Genomic DNA, 19,411 nt, shown 5'->3' on the forward strand with positions numbered 1-19,411 from the left:
AGAAAAAGATCACGAACAGGGGATTGGATTGATGATGGAATAGATTTTCTTTCATCTGTAACATTCCTGATCTTTTAATGCTTAACGATATATTGCAGTGTAATTGACAATTCATCCTCATGTTTTCTAGTACAGCGGTGTGTGCTTTATTAGATTTTTATGGATTCCTCACTGGTTATCTAAGGAGATCATTTTCGTTAGAAATTGTTTGTGCAAGACAACAATGGGAGACGAATTTCCTGTTTGTTGCTAGTATATGTTGTTGGTGTGTTACATTTGCCAAATATTTATGTTTCACCTTGAGCATTAAGGAGGAATATATAGCGCTGTTGAGGGAATGATATGCAGTGATTTTCTCGGTTTGTCCTATGATCATGCTACCACCCCATGTGAATTTGGTTGCTGGTGTTTGTTGCAAATTCTACCTGTTTATCCCAACTTAAGTTCAAAACTTTGACGCTCTCAATCTCAATATTCATTTGAAGAAAGGATATCGCTTTTCTCGATCCCTTCAATACATTGCTGGTCTTGACTCAATTAGTATTCAGCAGAGGCTGGTTTTCTACAAGGCCAAAACCGGTTATTGGTTTGTTTATACCGTCTCTGAGAAGCATGATTAGCTTCTTCTGCTCAGAAAAAAATATTCATTTAGATTCCAATTTCATGCCAAAAGTTGGAGCCATTGAACAAAAGTTAACAGAAAATGAGTACGGAATTTCAAAATCAGTGATTAGGATTGCACTCTTCATTCCTATTTCAGCTGTCAGGTTTAACATTTGGGAACTGTTTAAAATCTGTCCAACTCTCTACACAGATGCTTCATAAACTCCCGATACACCACCGTGCACAAGTCGTTTTCCTCCGTCCAGCATATCAAGTGTTAGAACTTAATAGGGGAGATTTAGGTTCTATTGACAATTTTAATAATTTAAAGCGATTATGCTAGTACGCAAGAGGAAGACTTAAAACAATCAAATATAAGTGCGGTAAATAAATGCGTAATGTAAATAAAGCAGTAAAAGGGATAAGAAATGTTTATGGAAGTTCGACGATAAATCGTCTACGTCTCCCCTTCTTGGTTAAGATCGATTAACCAAGGATCTACTAGCACTTCAACGTCTTGGCCTTGATGGCTCCAAGGATAGCCGTACAACTCAACACGATCACCGCGCCGATACAACTCGAACACTTGGCCTTAAGGGCTCCAAGGATAGCCACAACACTCACAAAATACACTTGACTTCACACACAAGTGTTTACAATAACCGAGCAACCAACTCACAAATGATTTAATACAAACAACCCTCGATTTTGAATAAATCACACAACTATCACTTGAATACTTTGAAAGAGAGGATGTTGTTTGAAATGAGAGATGAGAGTGAATTGGTGTGTTGAAATGACTTCAAATGACATGTATTTATAGTTGCAAATCCGAACGGGTTCGGAGCCTCCGAACGGGTCTTCGGGTCGTCCGAACGTTGTCTGATTTTTCAAGTTCAAATTTTTGCGGCTGATGAACTGTTTGGGTGGTCCGAAGTCATCTTCGGGTCGTCCAAACGGCTGCATTAAATTCATTCCGGCAAATTTTCTTCCTACAAAATCTTCAGTGGCCGTAAAGTAGTTCGGGTCCTCCGAACCAGTCTTCGGGTCGTCCAAAGTGTGCATTTCGTGGCCTTCGAGAGTGCCTCCGATCAATATTAAAATCCATGAAATTCTTCGGGCCGTCCGAACTAGTCTTCCGTGCCCTCCGAGCCTGTCCTCCGATCTTTATTTAATTCTGAAAAAATCTTCGGGTCGTCCGAACCTGGGCAATTTCGAACCTTAAAAATTATCTCTCCAATTTTTTATTATCGGTTCTTGCTTCCAATTTTGTTCATGCTCAAAAGTATTATTATCTGCAAATTTCTCACTTTAAACTGTTAGTAACGATTAACCGAGTTTTGTAATCATCAAAACAATTTAATTTGAAAATTTTTAATACATTAAAAACATTAATCTCATAACACGAGATTTGTATGCGTTTAAGGCGTAACATCAAGCAATGTCGAGTTGTACTCTGCCCTTTTTGGCCCTTGGAACTGGACCTTTTACTTTTCTTCCTGAGGAATTGGTCTGAATTCGGTCAGCATTTATCTATGAAAAATTTCTAGTTCTGAATCAAGCGTTACGGTACTGCCACCAAAGTTCATGAAATGAATATCGTGTGTTTAGCAGGACATTAGTGACCATAAACATTTAACACCTCATGGTTTTGGTAATGGTACCTGTGACTTTTAATCAAATGGATTGTTCTATTCTACTTGGGTGAAATTCATTCCATGTAATGTGGCAAAATTCCAACTATTGGATTTCAAGAGTAATGAGTGAATCCCTCTCACAAAGACGGATCTAGGAATTTTGTTGAGGGAAGACAAAGAACCAAAGATTAAAAAAAAAAAAGAATAGTTCATCTATTCCAATTATATAGACTTGTTTTTTTTAAACTCATAAATTAAGAAAAATCATTGGAAAAATAAATTTATACACAAAATTCATATTTTATCCCTAATTGATTCATTCAAAAACGATTACTATTTTTTCAAAACTTATTTAATAGGAGTATATTAGTAAAAGAGTAGAAACAAGATTATTAAATATATTATATAAGCCAATATATTTGAGAAAAAAAAATTTGACCTATATAATCGAGAAACATGCAAACAAAATAAAAAATATATCATTTTGAATATACGTAATTGAACTATCATTCAGATATTATATTCATCTCCCAATGAATTACGAAGACGATTTTTAAATGACACATGCAGTAGAAAACTTTGACTTCTAGATCATTGACTTAATTTTATGTGCATAATTTTAATTTTAAAATCTAATAACATATTAATACTTTATTTGAGATCCATGTGATACAATGGTTTCAAAATTAGCATCATTTCAAATTCATTTTTTCATGTCAGTTGAACGATTCAAATGATTAGGTGAGGAGACTCGAGTAAAAGATTTTTGGGTAAATTCGCATTAGTACCTAAACCCAAACACATATGCATGTTCAATTCCCAGAAAAATATTTGTTTGAACTCCTTGGACCCACATTTTTTTTTCGGATAAAAATGAGTACAAAACATTGAAAATAAGGTACGAATATATGATATTCCAGTACAAAACATTGAAAATCTGGTATAAAAACTAAGATTTTGAGTATAAAATTAACATGAACATTTTTATTAATAAGAAAAATATGTCATTAATATTAATATTTTTAGTATTCAAAAATCATATATTTGTACCAGATCTAACACATTTCGTACTCAAAAAACATATATTAGTGCTCTATTTCTGATATTTTGTACCCATTTTCATCAAAACATACAATTTGTCATTAATGTCAATATTTATCTATATATTTGAGTACTCAAAAATCATACATTTATACCAGATTTTCAATGTTTTGTACTGGAATATCATGTATTCGTACCTTATTTTTAATGTTTTGTACTGATTTTCATCCGAGAAAAAAATGTGGGCCCAGAGAGTTTAAACAAACATTTTTTTGATGGGAGAACATGTATATTTGTTTGGGTTTAGGTACTGAATGATACTTTACCCAATATTTTTCCCTTCGCATGTGATTTTCATGATCAAAGAGAAGTCAATTTGTTAATGAATTGGTGGGACGAGAAACAAGACTTTCAACTTCACGGGCAGTTAGCCTCTTTACAGACCACTTCAAACAATATTAAAGCAATGTTGAAACTCCCAAGAATCATGGGATACTTTTTATTTTTATTTTATTATTTTTTTATCATATGGTATATAATTTGAGATACGTTTCTTGTTTTGATTGCTATTAGATAATTTCTTATATAATAATATACTGCTGCGTTTTGGAACGTATTTAATTTTTTTGTGTTCAATCACTGTTTTTTTTTTAAATGTTCTATATAGTATATTATGATTGAAAATTTTTTAAATGGTTTTTTAGTTCTTAAAATAATTTTTTAAATGCTTGTGATATATGAACATTTTAAAAAAATTCAAAAAGATGACATAAATAAATAATGAAATGTTTTTGTAATTTGAGAAGAAAATTGGTTTTGGTTTGTCAAGAAAGACCTTTGATAATTGTTATGTCTTTTATTTCAAAAAAAAAAAAAAAACGTGGCGTTCTTTTCGAATTTCTTTGTTCAATAATAATTAGAATATGCAGAGGATTTCATACGGCCTTATCATGTAAGAGAAAATGACCAAAACAGTCCTCTAAGTTTAACTATTTTAGGTTTGGTTTTCTAACTAATCAAAATTGGATTTTGATCATACAAATTATAATTTTTTTCGTCTTTATTCGTATTTCGCTTGATGCAGAAAAATATGGACATATAATTTTTTTAACATTTTATTGATAATTGCTATTTTAAGAAATTCGATTTTGGCTCCCCATTAGAAAAGGGATCTAGTATTTTCCTTACTAACACGTTGCAAAAAATACTGCACAAAATCTATTGTGAAATGGTCACACGGGTCAATTTTATAATACGAATCTTTTATTTGGATCGCCATGAAAAAATATTAATTTTTATAAGAAATTTTTTTTATTGTAAATATAAGCAGGGTTAACCCGTCTCACAACAGACCTAATCAAAATATTGATGTGTTCGGCGTCAGTAATTCAGTAAAACATGGCAAAAAAAAAACAAATTTATAGACCCAATTTGACTAATTAAATTACCAAAATAGATAAATTAAGTGGATCGATCGTTTTATTTATTTCATACAATTGCACAATGCATTAATCAACTTTATTTGTTGGTTTGTCTTCTCGGATCCGCAAGACCCGTGTGAAAACTTAAGATACCAAGAATATTACGGTAACTAATTGTCAACAAAATAACAGTGCTATTATTATTAACTGAAAAGTTTAATTTATACAAAGTGAAAAAGAATTAATAAATAAAATTGCAGGGAAGTTGGATTTTGCATGCGCGTTGAAATTCGGTTGCCTGCGTGTTTATTTTTTGGACGGAATTAATCTGCAAATTAACTCTGTCGAGTTTGGTAATTAATTAACATTATGATTCATTTTCTTTAATTATTTTATTATGTAATAAATAATCAACCTATCATATGTGTGTCATTCTTGTAAAGTACTATAATAGTCTAAATTTGAAATTTTCGATAATATAGACAAAATCTTGTGATTTTATTCTCGTGTTATCCATAAATTTTTATTATATTATATATAAATAAATATGTCGTTGGGGGTGAAGAATTTGAACGCCGTAGCAATCAACCAAACGATATCCATGATCATGGGAAAGCATTTCATCATTAAAGCTTGGGTTCACATTCTGTTTTTCATGCTCTTGGACTATATACATTCCAAAAAGGGGAATTATTTTTCACTATTAATTTAAAGAGAAAGCGTATGCCAGAATTAGTCATGTATATATTAATGGATCGTATAACATTTTTAATCTCGTCTATTTTATTGAATCAATTATAATTTTATAACTATGTTGGTGATCAATTTTAGTCATTAATTTTCTCAAAAATCGTGTAATTAAATTAGTAATATCAATGTAATTATAGAAATTTTAACGATAAAGTGGTTATTTAGTTACATAATTTTCGAGAAAATAACAAAAATCGTCAGAATATAGTTACGACTATAACAAACAATACAGGAGTAAATCTATCAAACTTAATATAAACAAAGACTAAAATTGATATTTTTATATTAAAAAAAACATAATAAATATTTTGTGAAATGGTCACATGTATCTATGTTCATGAGACGGGATCGATCAGATTCATATCTACAATGAAAATTAATATTTTTTATGAGAGATGGTATTCATGAAATTGACTCATTGATGGTTTCGTGAAAATTTTTATGTAAAGAATAATATTAAAGCATAAACATGGGTCATAGCCATTAATATGGTTAACATGGCCACTTGATAAATTAAATTTAATGTTGGGACATCAAACACGAACACCAAATCTGACTGTAGAGTCATACCCGATTTGACTCAAGCGGCCGAACGAGTCATCGCATCACCTGCGCATTCTCATTTACATTTAGATTTAATAATTTGGTAATTTAAGTATTTAACTGTGATTAATTCAGAAGCTAGCCAATATTTGACATTTATTTCAATATTATAATGATATGATTTTGGATGAGTAATATTTAATTCATTCATATGTTATATACTTGGGTACCTTTTGAAGTTAAGAATGAGATAAATAATGTAAAGATAAGTAATATATTGTAATATAAAGTAAATAAGAAATGATAGTTAATTTAGTATTTGATTTGATTGATTGATTATAGGATGCTTGATTTGATTGATTAAATTTTATATAAAAATAGTAAATTACTATTTTGACCTTTTAATAATTAATAAAATATGGATATTATTATTTATAAAGGGTAATGTAGTAATTTAAATGTAATGATATGATTGATGTAAGATAAATAATTAATGATTTGATTGTTGTAAGATATATAATTAATGGATAAATAAATAATATGACAAAAAGAACGTGAGATGAGATAAGATAAATTATACATAGATTAATAATATGGCAAAACAAACGGTACCTTATAAGTTATATCCTAGATAGATATATTATATTAACTAGTCATCGTGGCACACGCGATGCGTGTGTAAAACATGAAAATGACGAAAATTAGACATTTAAAAGTATTTATATCTCTAAATCAAAAATAATACAAAACAAAAATAAAAAAAAATTCAGAAAAATACATTGTAAATAGCGGATAGGAAATTTGGAGGATGAGGTTGTTGGAAGGAGTGAGAAGAAGCGAGAAGGAAGTTGAGAGAGAGAGAAAGTGATGAGGGGTATAATAAAAATAAATATGTGAAAATTCACCATGACATCATAATCAGTTGGTATAAGGTGCTTAGACTTAATAATATAGTAAGAGATAATATAAATCTTTATAATCAACTGTGATTCATAAGCTAATTATAGGCATAGAGTTGTTTATTTTATTTAACGAGATAATTTATATGAACATGATTAATTAATTGTAGCAACGCAAGAAATTAGAAAAAAAAAAATGAAAATTTGCATGGTTTGGCTGCCAAATGCCTCCTTCTCGCGTTGGTTGAAACTAATTATAGATGGTTTACGTATTTTGCTCACCTACACTTAGAGTATATATATACTCTAATACTCTATAATTAAACTTATTTAAGAAACATTAATTAAAATTGTCGAAAACTTATAACTCATTTGATATAAGAAAAAAAAACTCAACTTTAGAATGAATTTAACTGTAACAATTAACCATAATCCCGACTAAAAACAAAATAAATTTGGGTTAAAATTATTGCAAGGAAAATATCTAGCTAGGCTTCAATATATTAAATTAATGAAGATTGACTAATCTTCAATAAAAAGACAAGGTACACATTGGTTAGTAGGAAAAGATAATTATGACATCATACATCTCCAAGTTTTGGGACAAAATTAGCACTTAATTTAAAGTTGCTTATGCTTATAATATAGCAGTTGTTCACCTACCAATTACAAAATTATCCATGATTCACCACTATAATTTATTTTGTCCATCAAACTTGTAAGGGGTGAATTACTAAAATATGTTTTTTTTTTTAAAAAAAAATAATAATAACTGTGAGATTCTATATTAGAACTTAAGCTATAATTGTTATATCACTATTTGAATTTAACTAAAAAATTAATGATCACGATGTCTAGAACCATGTTTTTCAAATCGGACTGGATCGATCGGTTCGATCGAGAACTTGTCACTAGTCCGGAATAAACTAAAAACCGTTTTAACGATTGAACCAGTCAGGACCGGTGAAAACCGGTAAGAACCAGTTCAACTGATTTTCTGAATTTTTTTAACTTTTTTTTTTGAAAAAATAGTTTTTTAATTTTAAAACCTTAATTTAATATATTATTAAATATATACATTATTATTTGGAATTTGTACTTCGTTAAAAATATTATTTTAATAATATTAGAGTTTTTTTAACTATTTAATTTATTTTTAAAAATATATATAACTATAATTAATATTTTGAATATATTTATATAGTTATTTAGTTTTACACTATGATAAACATATATTTTGTTTATTTATATACATCTTTAAAGTTTTTAAAATTTAAATTATATTATTAATTATATTATATTATATAAACGGTTTTTCGGTCTGACCATCCGATTAAAACGGTCCGATCAATTAGACCTTTTTTTAAAGTAAATCGGTTCGATGATCGATTTAATTATGAAAACTTTGGTCTAGAATGTGTTTCGACTCATGATGTCTAATAGATTATCATAAATTTCTCCGAAAGCATAACCTGCAGCCCATTCAAGATTCCTAGTCGAATAATCGAGGTCTTAATTTTATCATTTTTCATGGAAGACACTCCATTAGCATCAAAATTGTGGGTGTCTTTTGTGTTTTTGTTATGTTATTAATGAGCCACCAATTAGGGTACTTTTGTCGTTGACACCAAGAAATGACATGGAATAGATGCCTTTGTTCGGGCTCTAGTTATTTTTTGGATGATTCAATTGAATTTTCACTTCCACTTTAATTATTTTTTTTAACTTTAGTAAAATATTTGATTAGATTAGTATTATTATTTTATTTTTGTCGGCACTCGTCTAGTTTCTGACAACTTCCGGTCTGAGATTAACGAAGAAAGATTTCACCAACGACAAGTAGTTAGAAAACTAAACGGTGGATAAATAAATACAAGGTATGGTTAATGTTTAGTAGTTGTCACAGAAGTTAAATCCATGAATTGGCCAATATCTAGATTATTATTATTATTATTATTATCTTTTACTATTAATTAAGTTTGAGCACCTTATAGAAACTATTTTTTAGTGTCTTGATCTATTTTTCAAATGTCCAAAAATACCATTTACATCCACATTCTTTTTCAACTACTTTCTCCAATCAAAATTTCTACCACAATTTTGACTATCTTAAAATCCACTATGTTGATTTTTATGCCATTTAAAATTTTCCACCTCCCATATCTTCCACTTTTGAAAAAAAAAAACATGATATTTATTCGTTACACATGCATTCCCTTACTGCTAGTTATTATTAAGTAGTTTAAGTAGTTGTCACAGAAGTTAAATCCATGAATTGGCCAATATCTAGTAGATTATTATTATTATTATTATTATTATTATTATTATTATTATTATTATCACGACTCTAAACTTTTTTAAAGTTATGTTGGATCCCAATTAATTTGAAATCGAGTTTGAACTATTTGTTTCTCAACTATTTTTATTCGTAAGACTCAAATTCATATTTTTGTTAAAAATAAAAAAAATAAATTGGAAAAATCACACTTTTTCCTGTGATTTTCACCATTTTCCATTTTGTCATATGATCGGGGTAATTCATGGTCTTTGTCTGACTTACAATTTTTTTCATTTTCTTTTATCACTTGAATGCTGGACGTAGAGCCAAAAATTAAATGATAATGCATGTGATATCAAAAAATATTGATCTAAAAATCATCGATGTAAAATGATAAATAATGAAATATATTATTCTATCCTCTTTTGAATTACATACAGTGCAATATATATAAACACAAGAAAGTCTATTCTAGGAATACATAAATCTATCCTATAATTACAATATTCGATCCAATGATTAAGGTAATTAATTAGGAAAGTATAATCGTATCAAATCAATATAATCAAAGAAATTATTCCAACACTCCTCCTCAAGTTGGAGAGTGAATATCGTGAAGTCCCAACTTGGCACTTAAGAGTCGAAATTTTTCACTTCCCAATGACTTCGTGAAGATATCTGCAAGTTGAGAATGTGATGGAATATATGAGGTTGAAATTATTCCGGCCAGTAGTTTTTCTTTCACAATGTGACAATCTATTTCGATATGTTTAGTACGCTCGTGAAAGACAGGATTTCTGGCAATATGAAGGGCAGCTTGGTTATCACAAAATAGACTTGCTGGTTGCTCTTGTGAAACTTTAAGGTCATGTAGGATATATCTTATCCATGTAATCTCTAAACATGTTGCTGCCATAGCTCGATATTCTGCTTCTGCTGACGATCGGAAAACATTTGTTTGTTTCTTAGACTTCCAAGAAATTAATGAATTGCCCAAAAAAATGCAAAATCCAGAAACAGAACGCCGAGTCATTGAACAACCGGCCCAATCCGAGTCGCAATAGGCTTTCAGTGTGAGATTTTTAGAAGAAGAGAAAAATAATCCTTTACCAGGACTACTTTTAATAAATCTCAAAACTCTTAAAGCTGCTTCCCAGTGTGGTATTCGCGGATTCTGCATAAATTGACTTAGTATTTGCACAGAGTATACTATATCAGGCCTCGTTACTGTGAGGTAAATCAATTTCCCAACCAACCTTCTGTATTTGGCAGGATCATGTAGTAAATCACTGTCATCTGATTTTAATTTCAAGTGTTGTTCCATGGGAAAAGAAATCGGACGTGATCCCAAGAGTCCTGCATCTTTCATAATATCCAGTGCATATTTTCTTTGGGAAATAAAGATACCCTTTTTGGATCGAGAAACTTCAATGCCTAGAAAATATTTTAAAATTGCCTAGATCTTTGTGCGAAAGTGCTGTAAAAGAAAATCCTTGATGGATTTAATAGTTTGTTCATTATTACCAGCCGCGATGATATCATCAACATAGATGAGGATCGCAGTAAATGAGTTTTCTTCACTTTTGGTGAACAAAGAATAATCGGCACTTGATTGAGTGAAGCCAGCTCTTTGGATAGCATTAGAAAACTTTGCAAACCAGTTACAAGAAGCCTGTTTTAAGCCATATAAAGATTTCTTGAGCCGACATACCATATTCTCCCCCTGTCGGCGGAGACCAAGGGGTATATCCATGTAGACTTTTTCGTCGAGATCACCATGAAGGAAGGCATTTTGAACATCCAATTGGTTTAAAAACCAATTACGAGCAGATGCAACAGCTAACAAGCAACGAACGGTGGTAAGTTTTGCAGTTGGAGAAAAGGTCTCCGAATAATCAATGCCTTCAATTTGTGTATAGCCTTTGGCAACAAGACGAGGTTTGTAACGGTCAATAGAACCATCAGAATGATATTTGATTTTGTAAACCCATTTGCAACCAATAGGACGATGTTTTGAAGGTAAAGAAATGATCTCCCAAGTTTTGTTCTGGGAGAGAGCGTCGAGCTCGATTTGCATGGCTTCCCTCCATTTTGGGTCTAGGACTGCCTGAGAATAGTTAGTGGGCTCACAGATACGAGAAATGTTTGCCAGGAAAGAGAAATGATTTGGTGAAAGCTTGGAATATGATAAAAAATTAGATAAAGGGTATTTGGTACCTGGATGAAGACCAGACGACGGGGTTGATAATTGGTGAGGTCCGGTATTGGCGAAGTGCATGGAGTAATCAGTATGCCAGTTGGGTCATTTTTTAGGTCTACTGGAGAGACGAGTGGTTGGTGGAGCCATGGGGTCAGCCAGTTCTATGGTTGTGTCGGTACTAGTCGATGGAGGTGGTTCAGTTGAGTGTGTAGTTGGGGTTGTTATGTTAGGAGATTTGGTAGGTGGATGAGTGTCTGTGGCTAAAGGATGGGAAGATGCAGTGGAATGGATTCGGTGGCTAAGGGATAAGCATGGGTGGGGTTAGGAAGTGGCCATATTGGAGTTGAGGTAGACTGTTTAAAAGGAAATATGTGTTCGTGAAACGTAACATCACGACTAATTAAAAATTTTTGAGTGTCCAAATCAAAGAGTTTGTAACCCTTCTTACCAGTAGGGTATCCAACAAAAATACAGCGGTGAGCACGCGGTGCAAATTTGGTTGTGGGTTTGAGTGCAGTAGCATAACATAGGCATCCAAAAACACAGAGATGAGTATATGATGGTGGGTGATTGTATAGACGTTCAAATGGTGTGATATTAGAAAGAAGTGGCGTGGGTAAACGATTAATTAAATAAACCGTAGTTAGGATGCATTCACCCCAAAAAGTGATTGGCAAGTTGGATTGAAAAAGAAGAGAGCGAGCAACTTGTAAAATATGACGATGTTTACGTTCGACAATCCCATTTTGTTGTGGAGTGTAGACACAAGATTGTTGAAACTCGATTCCTTGCTTGAGAAAGAAAGATTTTAAAAAAGAAAATTCGGCACCGTTGTCACTTCGAACAATTTTGATTTGTGTGTTAAATTGGGTTCAAATAAAAGTAAAGAAAGAAATAAGTAATGTATGTGCATCAGATTTGTGAGTCATAAGAAAAGCCCAAGTACAGCGAGTGAAATCATCAACAATTGTTAAAATATAACGAGCGCCAGAATGAGTATTGTTTTTATGGGGACCCCAAATATCACAATGAATTAGTTGGAAATTGGAATGCTAATTTAGAAGAAATACTGCTAGAGGGAAATGGGAAACGAGTTTGCTTAGCTAAATGACAAATATCACAAGTATTGTCAAATGATTTGGGAAAATAAGGAAGAGAATTAGATATTAAACGTAAACATGATGGAGAAGGATGACCAAGACGGGGGTGCCAAGGCGTGGCATCAGCGGTAGTGTGGCATGTGGTAGGAGATTGGGCTTTTGGAGACATAAAGTAAAGTCCAGCACTTTCTTTACCCCGAACAGTCATCTTCCCCGTAGCCAAGTCCTGTAAAAGAAAGAAATCGAGGAAGAAGAGCACACAACAATTGAGTGACTTGGTAAGTTTACTAACAGATAAAAGATTTAATTTAAAAGATGGGACATGTAGAACATCATTCAAGGTGATGTCTTTATTGAATAAAATTGTGCCAATAGAGTCAATATGTGCGGTTGATCCATTGGGCAAATTAACAAAAGGAGTATTAGGTGAAATTGATTTATCAAATAAAACAGAATCAAAAGTGATATGATCTGTGGCACCACTATCTAAAATCCAACTACTTAATGAAACAGAGTTGAGAGATGGAGCATGAGACAGACCTTCCATGTTTGCATAAGGTTCAGATTTACCCATATTATGCATAGCAACACTTAATTGTTGAAGTTGCTGGGGAGAAAGATCTGGACAAATAGATTGCAGGGTTGGGTTGAGAGAAGAAGACGCAGCTGATGCGTTGGTGTTCTCTGTTGAGGAGGTGGTGGATATTGCATGAGCAGCATGGTGAGTTCTCCCTTTATGATTTGTGCTTCTGGAACGATAAGTGAGATCATACTTGGATTTAAAATTTGGATCATATTTTTGGTGGCCAGGCGGGAAACCATGCAGTCGATGACAAGTATCAATGAAGTGACCATCCTTTTTGCAATAATGACAATATAATTCTTCTTTACTAAAAGATTTTGTATTTGGAACGGAGCTACGGGATGATCGAACGACGGCAGCCACGGAAAAATTATCATTAACGGAGCTATGACCTATCTCACGTTGCTTTTCTTCTTGAGTCACCATATTATAAGCTTCTCGAATGTTCGACACGGGTTTCATAAGCAATATTTGGCCTCGAACAGTTTTATAGGACTCATTAAGTCCCATAAGAAATTTCATTAGGCGATCCTCAGTATGATATTTCTCTCTTTCCTTGCCGCCCTCACAGGTACAACAATCACATTGAGAAGAGGACGATAGGAATCCAATTCATCCCAATATCCACGTATTTTGGTGAAATAGTTTGCAACCGTAATTGTTCCTTGGACATGCGATGTAATCGATTGCTTAATTTCAAAGATGCGTGGAAGATTACCTTGAGAGAATCGTGCGCGGAAGTCATCCCAAATGCTTTGAGCCGTAGGAGCAAAGAGAACATTAGGAATTAAATCTGGCGCAACCGAATGAGAAAACCATGAAATCAACATGTGGTTTGCTCGTTCCCATAGGATGTATTCATCGGGTTTTGAAGTTTGTGAAGGCCTTTTGAATCTGCCGTCAATGAATCCCAGCTTATTTCTGACAGAGAGAGCAATTTCTACAGATTTACTCCATGTTGCCCAGTTATCACCATTCAATAATTGGGAAGAAAGTTGTGACGCCCGGGGCTGAAGAGGCAGGGAGTGATCGCCGGTGCCAAGAGGTTGCACGGACAATGAGCGGCTCCTGGTAGGCTTCTAGACGGAGGGAGACATGAATGAACCGATCCCGTGCCGGAATGAGAGGGATTCTGAGACTGTGTAAGTATGGGACTACATGATTGAGGAGAGTTTAAAAGATTTCATATATACTATTCATATCAAGAAGATGCATCTTTTTTTCGAAAGCTCATCACATAAGAACTCCAAAGTTAAGCGTGCTTGACTTGGGGTAATTATAGGATGGGTGACCTCCTGGGAAGTTTTCAAGGGTGCGTGTGAGTGAGGACATAAGCACGCTGAAAAACCCGTCTTGATACGGTGAGGCGATACAAATGGTATCAGAGCCGACCTCTCTTAGTACGGTATGGTTCGGGGACGAACCAAGCGGAAGCTGGAGGGTATGTGACGCCCGGGGCTGAAGAGGCAGCGAGTGATCGCCGGTGCCAAGAGGTTGCACGGACAATGAGCGGCTCCTGGTAGGCTTCTAGGCGGAGGGAGACATGAATGAACCGATCCCGTGCCGGAATGAGAGGGATTCTGAGACTGTGTAGGTATGGGACTACATGGTTGAGGAGGGCTTAAAGGATTTCATATGTACTATTCATATCAAAAAGATGCATTTTCTTTTCGGAAGCTCATCACATAAGAACTCCAAAGTTAAGCGTGCTTGATTTGGGGCAATTATAGGATGGGTGACCCCTTGGAAAGTTTTCCAGGGTGCGTGTGAGTGAGGACATAAGCACGCTGAAAAGACCCGTCTTGATACAATGAGGCACTTACAAAAGTGATATGGATGAAGTGTCTGAGTGATGAAAATAGTAGCAGCTTGATGGGTCAAGGCCATCCTTTTTGGTGGCAGACTCACCCATGATGAATGAACGAAGGTGAAAAAAAAAATTTTAAGACGAAACCTTTGCTTTGATACCATGTAAAATGGTAAATAATGAAATATATTATTCTATCCTCTTTTGAATTACATGCAGTGCAATATATATAAACACAAGAAAGTCTATTCTAGGAATACATAAATCTATCCTATAATTACAATATTCGATTCAATGATTAAGGTAATTAATTAGAAAAATATAATCGTATCAAATCAATATAATCAAGAAAATTATTCCAACAATCGACGTGTCTGACTCATGTGGAAAACTATTAAAATTGAAAAGAAAGAAAATGTAAATCAATGGATTAATATCGTAAATTGACCGATAATAAGACTGAAAAAAAATTTCAAATAAATATAAAATCGAATTCTTTACCACCGAATCAGGTATTATTATTAAGTAAATATTATTGTGATAATAATCAATTAATCTCGGGGGAGTTGGGGTGGTGAGGTAGCCTTCAATGCTATCTCTTTCCACAGTTGTAAATAAATACTTCACACTTTTCAACGACATCCCCAAAGAAAGCGCACCTCTTCCTCTAATATATTCCATTATTATATCCTTCCTATCATGGATATATAAACTCCCATCTTCTGCTAAAATTTGCTCACAAAAATTCAAGCTAGCTATCTCAACAGATTATTAGATTCAAGAATTATATATTCCACCAGCTAAATATTTATTCATTTCTTGCCCGACAACCTGCGCCTTGAAATAATTAATCCGGATCTTCAGAAAGATCCTGAACATGGCGGATCAGATATCTTCCGGAGCTAATGGATCACTGTCTGTCACCATAAAAGACGATGAAATGAACTTCCAAAACAGTGAAATTTCTTCAGGCTCCGGCTGTCTCACTCTCCCTTTTATGCAAAAGGTAATTATATATTTGTTTATTCAGTTAATATTTGATTTGTTTCTAATATAATGATGATCGGGTTTATTTTGTGTGGGCGGCCGGGGCAGATAATTGCAGAGACACTGGGGACCTACTTCTTGATATTCGCCGGCTGCGCGGCGGTGGTGGTGAACGCCGACAAGGGCAAGGTGGTGACGCTTCCCGGAATCTCGATCGTGTGGGGGCTCGTGGTGATGGTGATGGTGTACTCCGTCGGCCACATCTCCGGCGCACATTTCAACCCCGCCGTAACCATTGCCTTTGCCTCATGCAAGAGGTTCCCATGGAAACAGGTCAGGTCTCCCCTTTCTGTTATTAGTAAGTTTGTTTTTTTGAGTCAAGCCAAAACTATTCTACTCTTTGATTCCCAGAATATTGTTTCTTTTTACATATAAGATCATTAATGAATGTTACGGTTTTTTATAAAAAAAAAAATTAATAATAAAAAGTTAAGAGATATATATATAGGGTTGTTCTTGTTACACCCGTGGACATAATATAGGATGGGGGTAATTTAATTAACTAGGCCCATAATTTTGACTTTTTGTTAATTGCATTCACACTTATATATAGAAGTAGGTTTGATATGAGAAATAGCTTATATTTTGCTTAATTCTTGTTATATATATACACACAATATATAATATATATTTTGTTAACAAATATGTAATATTGTGTTGATTAAAATATTTGTATTTATATATGAAATATCTGATAAATAAGAGTAGGTCTTTGTGAGACGGTCTAACAGATATTTAACCGTGAGAAGAGTAAATTCAACTCACATTTACAATAAAAAGTTATGACAAAAACTCCTATGAGACGGTCTCAATGGTCATTTTTTTGAGACGGATCTCTTATATGAGTTATCCATTAAAAAGTATTACATTTTATGTCAAAATTATAACTTATTATTATAAATATGGGTAGGATTGACGTGTCTCACGGATGAGATCGTATCACAGGAGTGTTACTCAAAAGTTATATTTTTCATGGATGATCCAAATAAAAGATCTGTCTCATGAATTGACCGTGAGGTGAGAGTTGAGACCGTCTCGCAATAGTTTTTGTGGATAAATATATCACATTCACATGTTAGAGAAATAATAAAATAAAATAAAACAATCTGCAGTTAACAAAAATTTTGGAATGGTATAGGTGCAATGCAATTTCTTCAAAAAATAATGTTTATTGATCATCAATATTATTTGTATATAGGTGCCGGCATATATAGCGGCTCAAGTGGTGGGATCTACCCTAGCAAGTGGAACCCTAAGGTTATTATTCAGCGGGCCACACAACCACTTCGCCGGAACACTCCCCACCGGCACCGACTTGCAGTCTCTGGTGATCGAATTCATCATCACCTTCTACCTCATGTTCGTCATCTCCGGAGTTGCGACGGATAACCGAGCCGTGAGTACAATTACAATATGTCTTTTTGTTTTTTGGAGAGGACATGATCCGAATTGTCAAAATAACTTGCAACTATAATGGTAAATTAGGAGTAGGGAAATAAACTTATATATATTGCTAATATTTGTAGAAAAGGCTAGAAAGGGTTGACTAATTTTCAATATTCGAACATTGCATATTAATGATCAATATAATGTTTAAATAATATCAAATCATTGGAGATTCGGTTGGCGGATTTGTGATGATTCTCGGAAGTTAAGTACGTACGTAATTTCTTAGGACAAGGACATTAAATTAACTTTTAATGTTAGCTTGCGTTGAAATATAATGTAATTAAAAATTGTTTTTAATGATGGAATTTTGCAGATTGGAGAGCTTGCTGGTTTAGCAGTTGGAGCTACCGTCTTGCTTAACGTTCTGTTTGCTGGGTACGTATCAACCAACCTACTTTTGCCTTCTTTTGTCTTTTTCATTTTAAAAAAAATTACATTTTTCGTCGTGTTAGTTTATTTGCAATTTTGATAATTTATTTGTCGAAAATGAGTTTTAAATAGTGTTTGGAATTACTTCTATGACGCATTTGTGAAGAAAAACTCACAAATATTTCCTAAAACGATCTAAAACACTACCTTAATCTCGTGTCTATTTTGTTTTGGTCATCTTTGTGTCTTTCCGTCTGGAATGTTGAATTGACTTTCAATATGTACATGTAAGCGCCGCGTTGATTAAAACTGAAATTTGAGAATATAAATGATTTTAACATATACAATATCCAAACTTACAATTTTCACTTAAAATAAAAAGCTTCTAAAAATGAGCAATCTTTTATCGTATTATTTTCACTTAAAATAAAAAGCTTCTAAAAATGAGCAATCTTTTATCGTATTAAGTTTAATTAATCGTCTATGATGTTTTCTAAAATGCGCTTGTATTCTATTTAACGTTTTTTTCCGCTAAAATATTTGCTTGGGGCAATCAAATGTCTTAAAATATTAACTTTATCAACGGTTATGATATTTTATTATTCACCATGATAATTATCATATTATTAAATAAATAAATAAATAAATAAATAAATACACACACACTGGTTTTTGTGAGCAGGGCGGTTTCAGGGGCTTCAATGAATCCAGCAAGGAGTTTGGGCCCAGCAATTGTGTGGAGCAACTACAGAGGACTATGGATCTATATGTTGGGCCCAACATCTGGGGCCATAGCTGGGGCATGGGTTTATAATATAATCAGATTCACGGATAAGCCTCTGCGTGAAATCACAAAGAGTGGGTCTTTTCTCAAAACCTCATCCCGGAATGGCTCCAAATGATCATTAGCTTCACCTTCTGTTTCAGTGTTATTAATATATATGTTTAAAAAAAAAATGGACTCGGATTCTTGAAATAAACATTCGAGAACATCGATTGGATTGTATAATCTCCCCTTTTCGATGGTAATATATACGTGGTATTAGATGATCGAAAATTGTGGATGTGTATCCCGAACGGTAAAAACGATAAACATATATAGGCACGTAATTTATGTATAATTAATTAGATGGTACTTCTTGTGTAGGTCAGAATGAGCCGATGGATTATATATTTATCGTCTTTATCAAACACATCAAACAATAACATCATCCATGTGTTAAACATCAGTTTCCATACACATTCCATTAGTATAAATTAACCAAAAATTTTAAATATCAGATTAATTAATTGACATACATTTTAATTAAATTTCAAAGGTACATGAAGTTTTTGTTTTGAAAAAAAATATATAAAATCATTTGAAAATTCAATTCACAAGTATGCATTAATGTGTCAATGTCTTTGGATATGCTATTTATTGATGTCTTTTGTAACATTTTGGCAGCCTAACGGATTGTAATCTATTTAATAATACTAGGCATAAGCATGTGCGTTGCACGTGACAAAGCAATGAAACTGATATTTCATATTAATAATTATATTATATGTTAAAAGAAATAAATCGGTCAACTTTATGTTGAATTCAGCTGGAAAAAAAAAACAAAAGTTGAATTTAGGCAAAAAAAAAATATGAGAAATAATAGAACAAAAATGATATGAGTCTTAATTATTTATTTATGAA

The 19,411-nt window shown here is 33.0% G+C and overlaps 1 protein-coding gene across 1 annotated transcript; it reads left to right on the forward strand.

Moving 5' to 3' along the window:
* Window positions 1-15,515: 15,515 nt before the first annotated feature.
* LOC140890911 (aquaporin NIP1-1-like) lies at window positions 15,516-18,799 on the forward strand. The gene is made up of 5 exons (XM_073299065.1): window positions 15,516-15,868; window positions 15,958-16,182; window positions 17,108-17,305; window positions 17,672-17,733; window positions 18,410-18,799. The coding sequence occupies exons 1-5, from the start codon at window positions 15,740-15,742 to the stop codon at window positions 18,627-18,629; spliced, it is 834 nt and encodes a 277-aa protein (XP_073155166.1). The 5' UTR covers window positions 15,516-15,739; the 3' UTR covers window positions 18,630-18,799.
* Window positions 18,800-19,411: the final 612 nt, after the last annotated feature.

This window comes from Henckelia pumila, chromosome 3, assembly GCF_033568475.1.
Source record: "Henckelia pumila isolate YLH828 chromosome 3, ASM3356847v2, whole genome shotgun sequence".
Classification (NCBI taxonomy): Eukaryota; Viridiplantae; Streptophyta; class Magnoliopsida; order Lamiales; family Gesneriaceae; genus Henckelia; species Henckelia pumila.

Excerpts from the sequence above, each read along its gene's own strand:
- LOC140890911 (XM_073299065.1), top strand. The coding sequence starts at position 15,740 with ATGGCGGATCAGATATCTTCCGGAGCTAATGGATCACTGTCTGTCACC. Across the intron at positions 16,183-17,107 it reads AGAGGTTCCCATGGAAACAG|GTGCCGGCATATATAGCGGC; the intron begins GTCAGGTCTCCC and ends ATTTGTATATAG. Across the intron at positions 17,734-18,409 it reads CTTAACGTTCTGTTTGCTGG|GGCGGTTTCAGGGGCTTCAA; the intron begins GTACGTATCAAC and ends TTTTGTGAGCAG.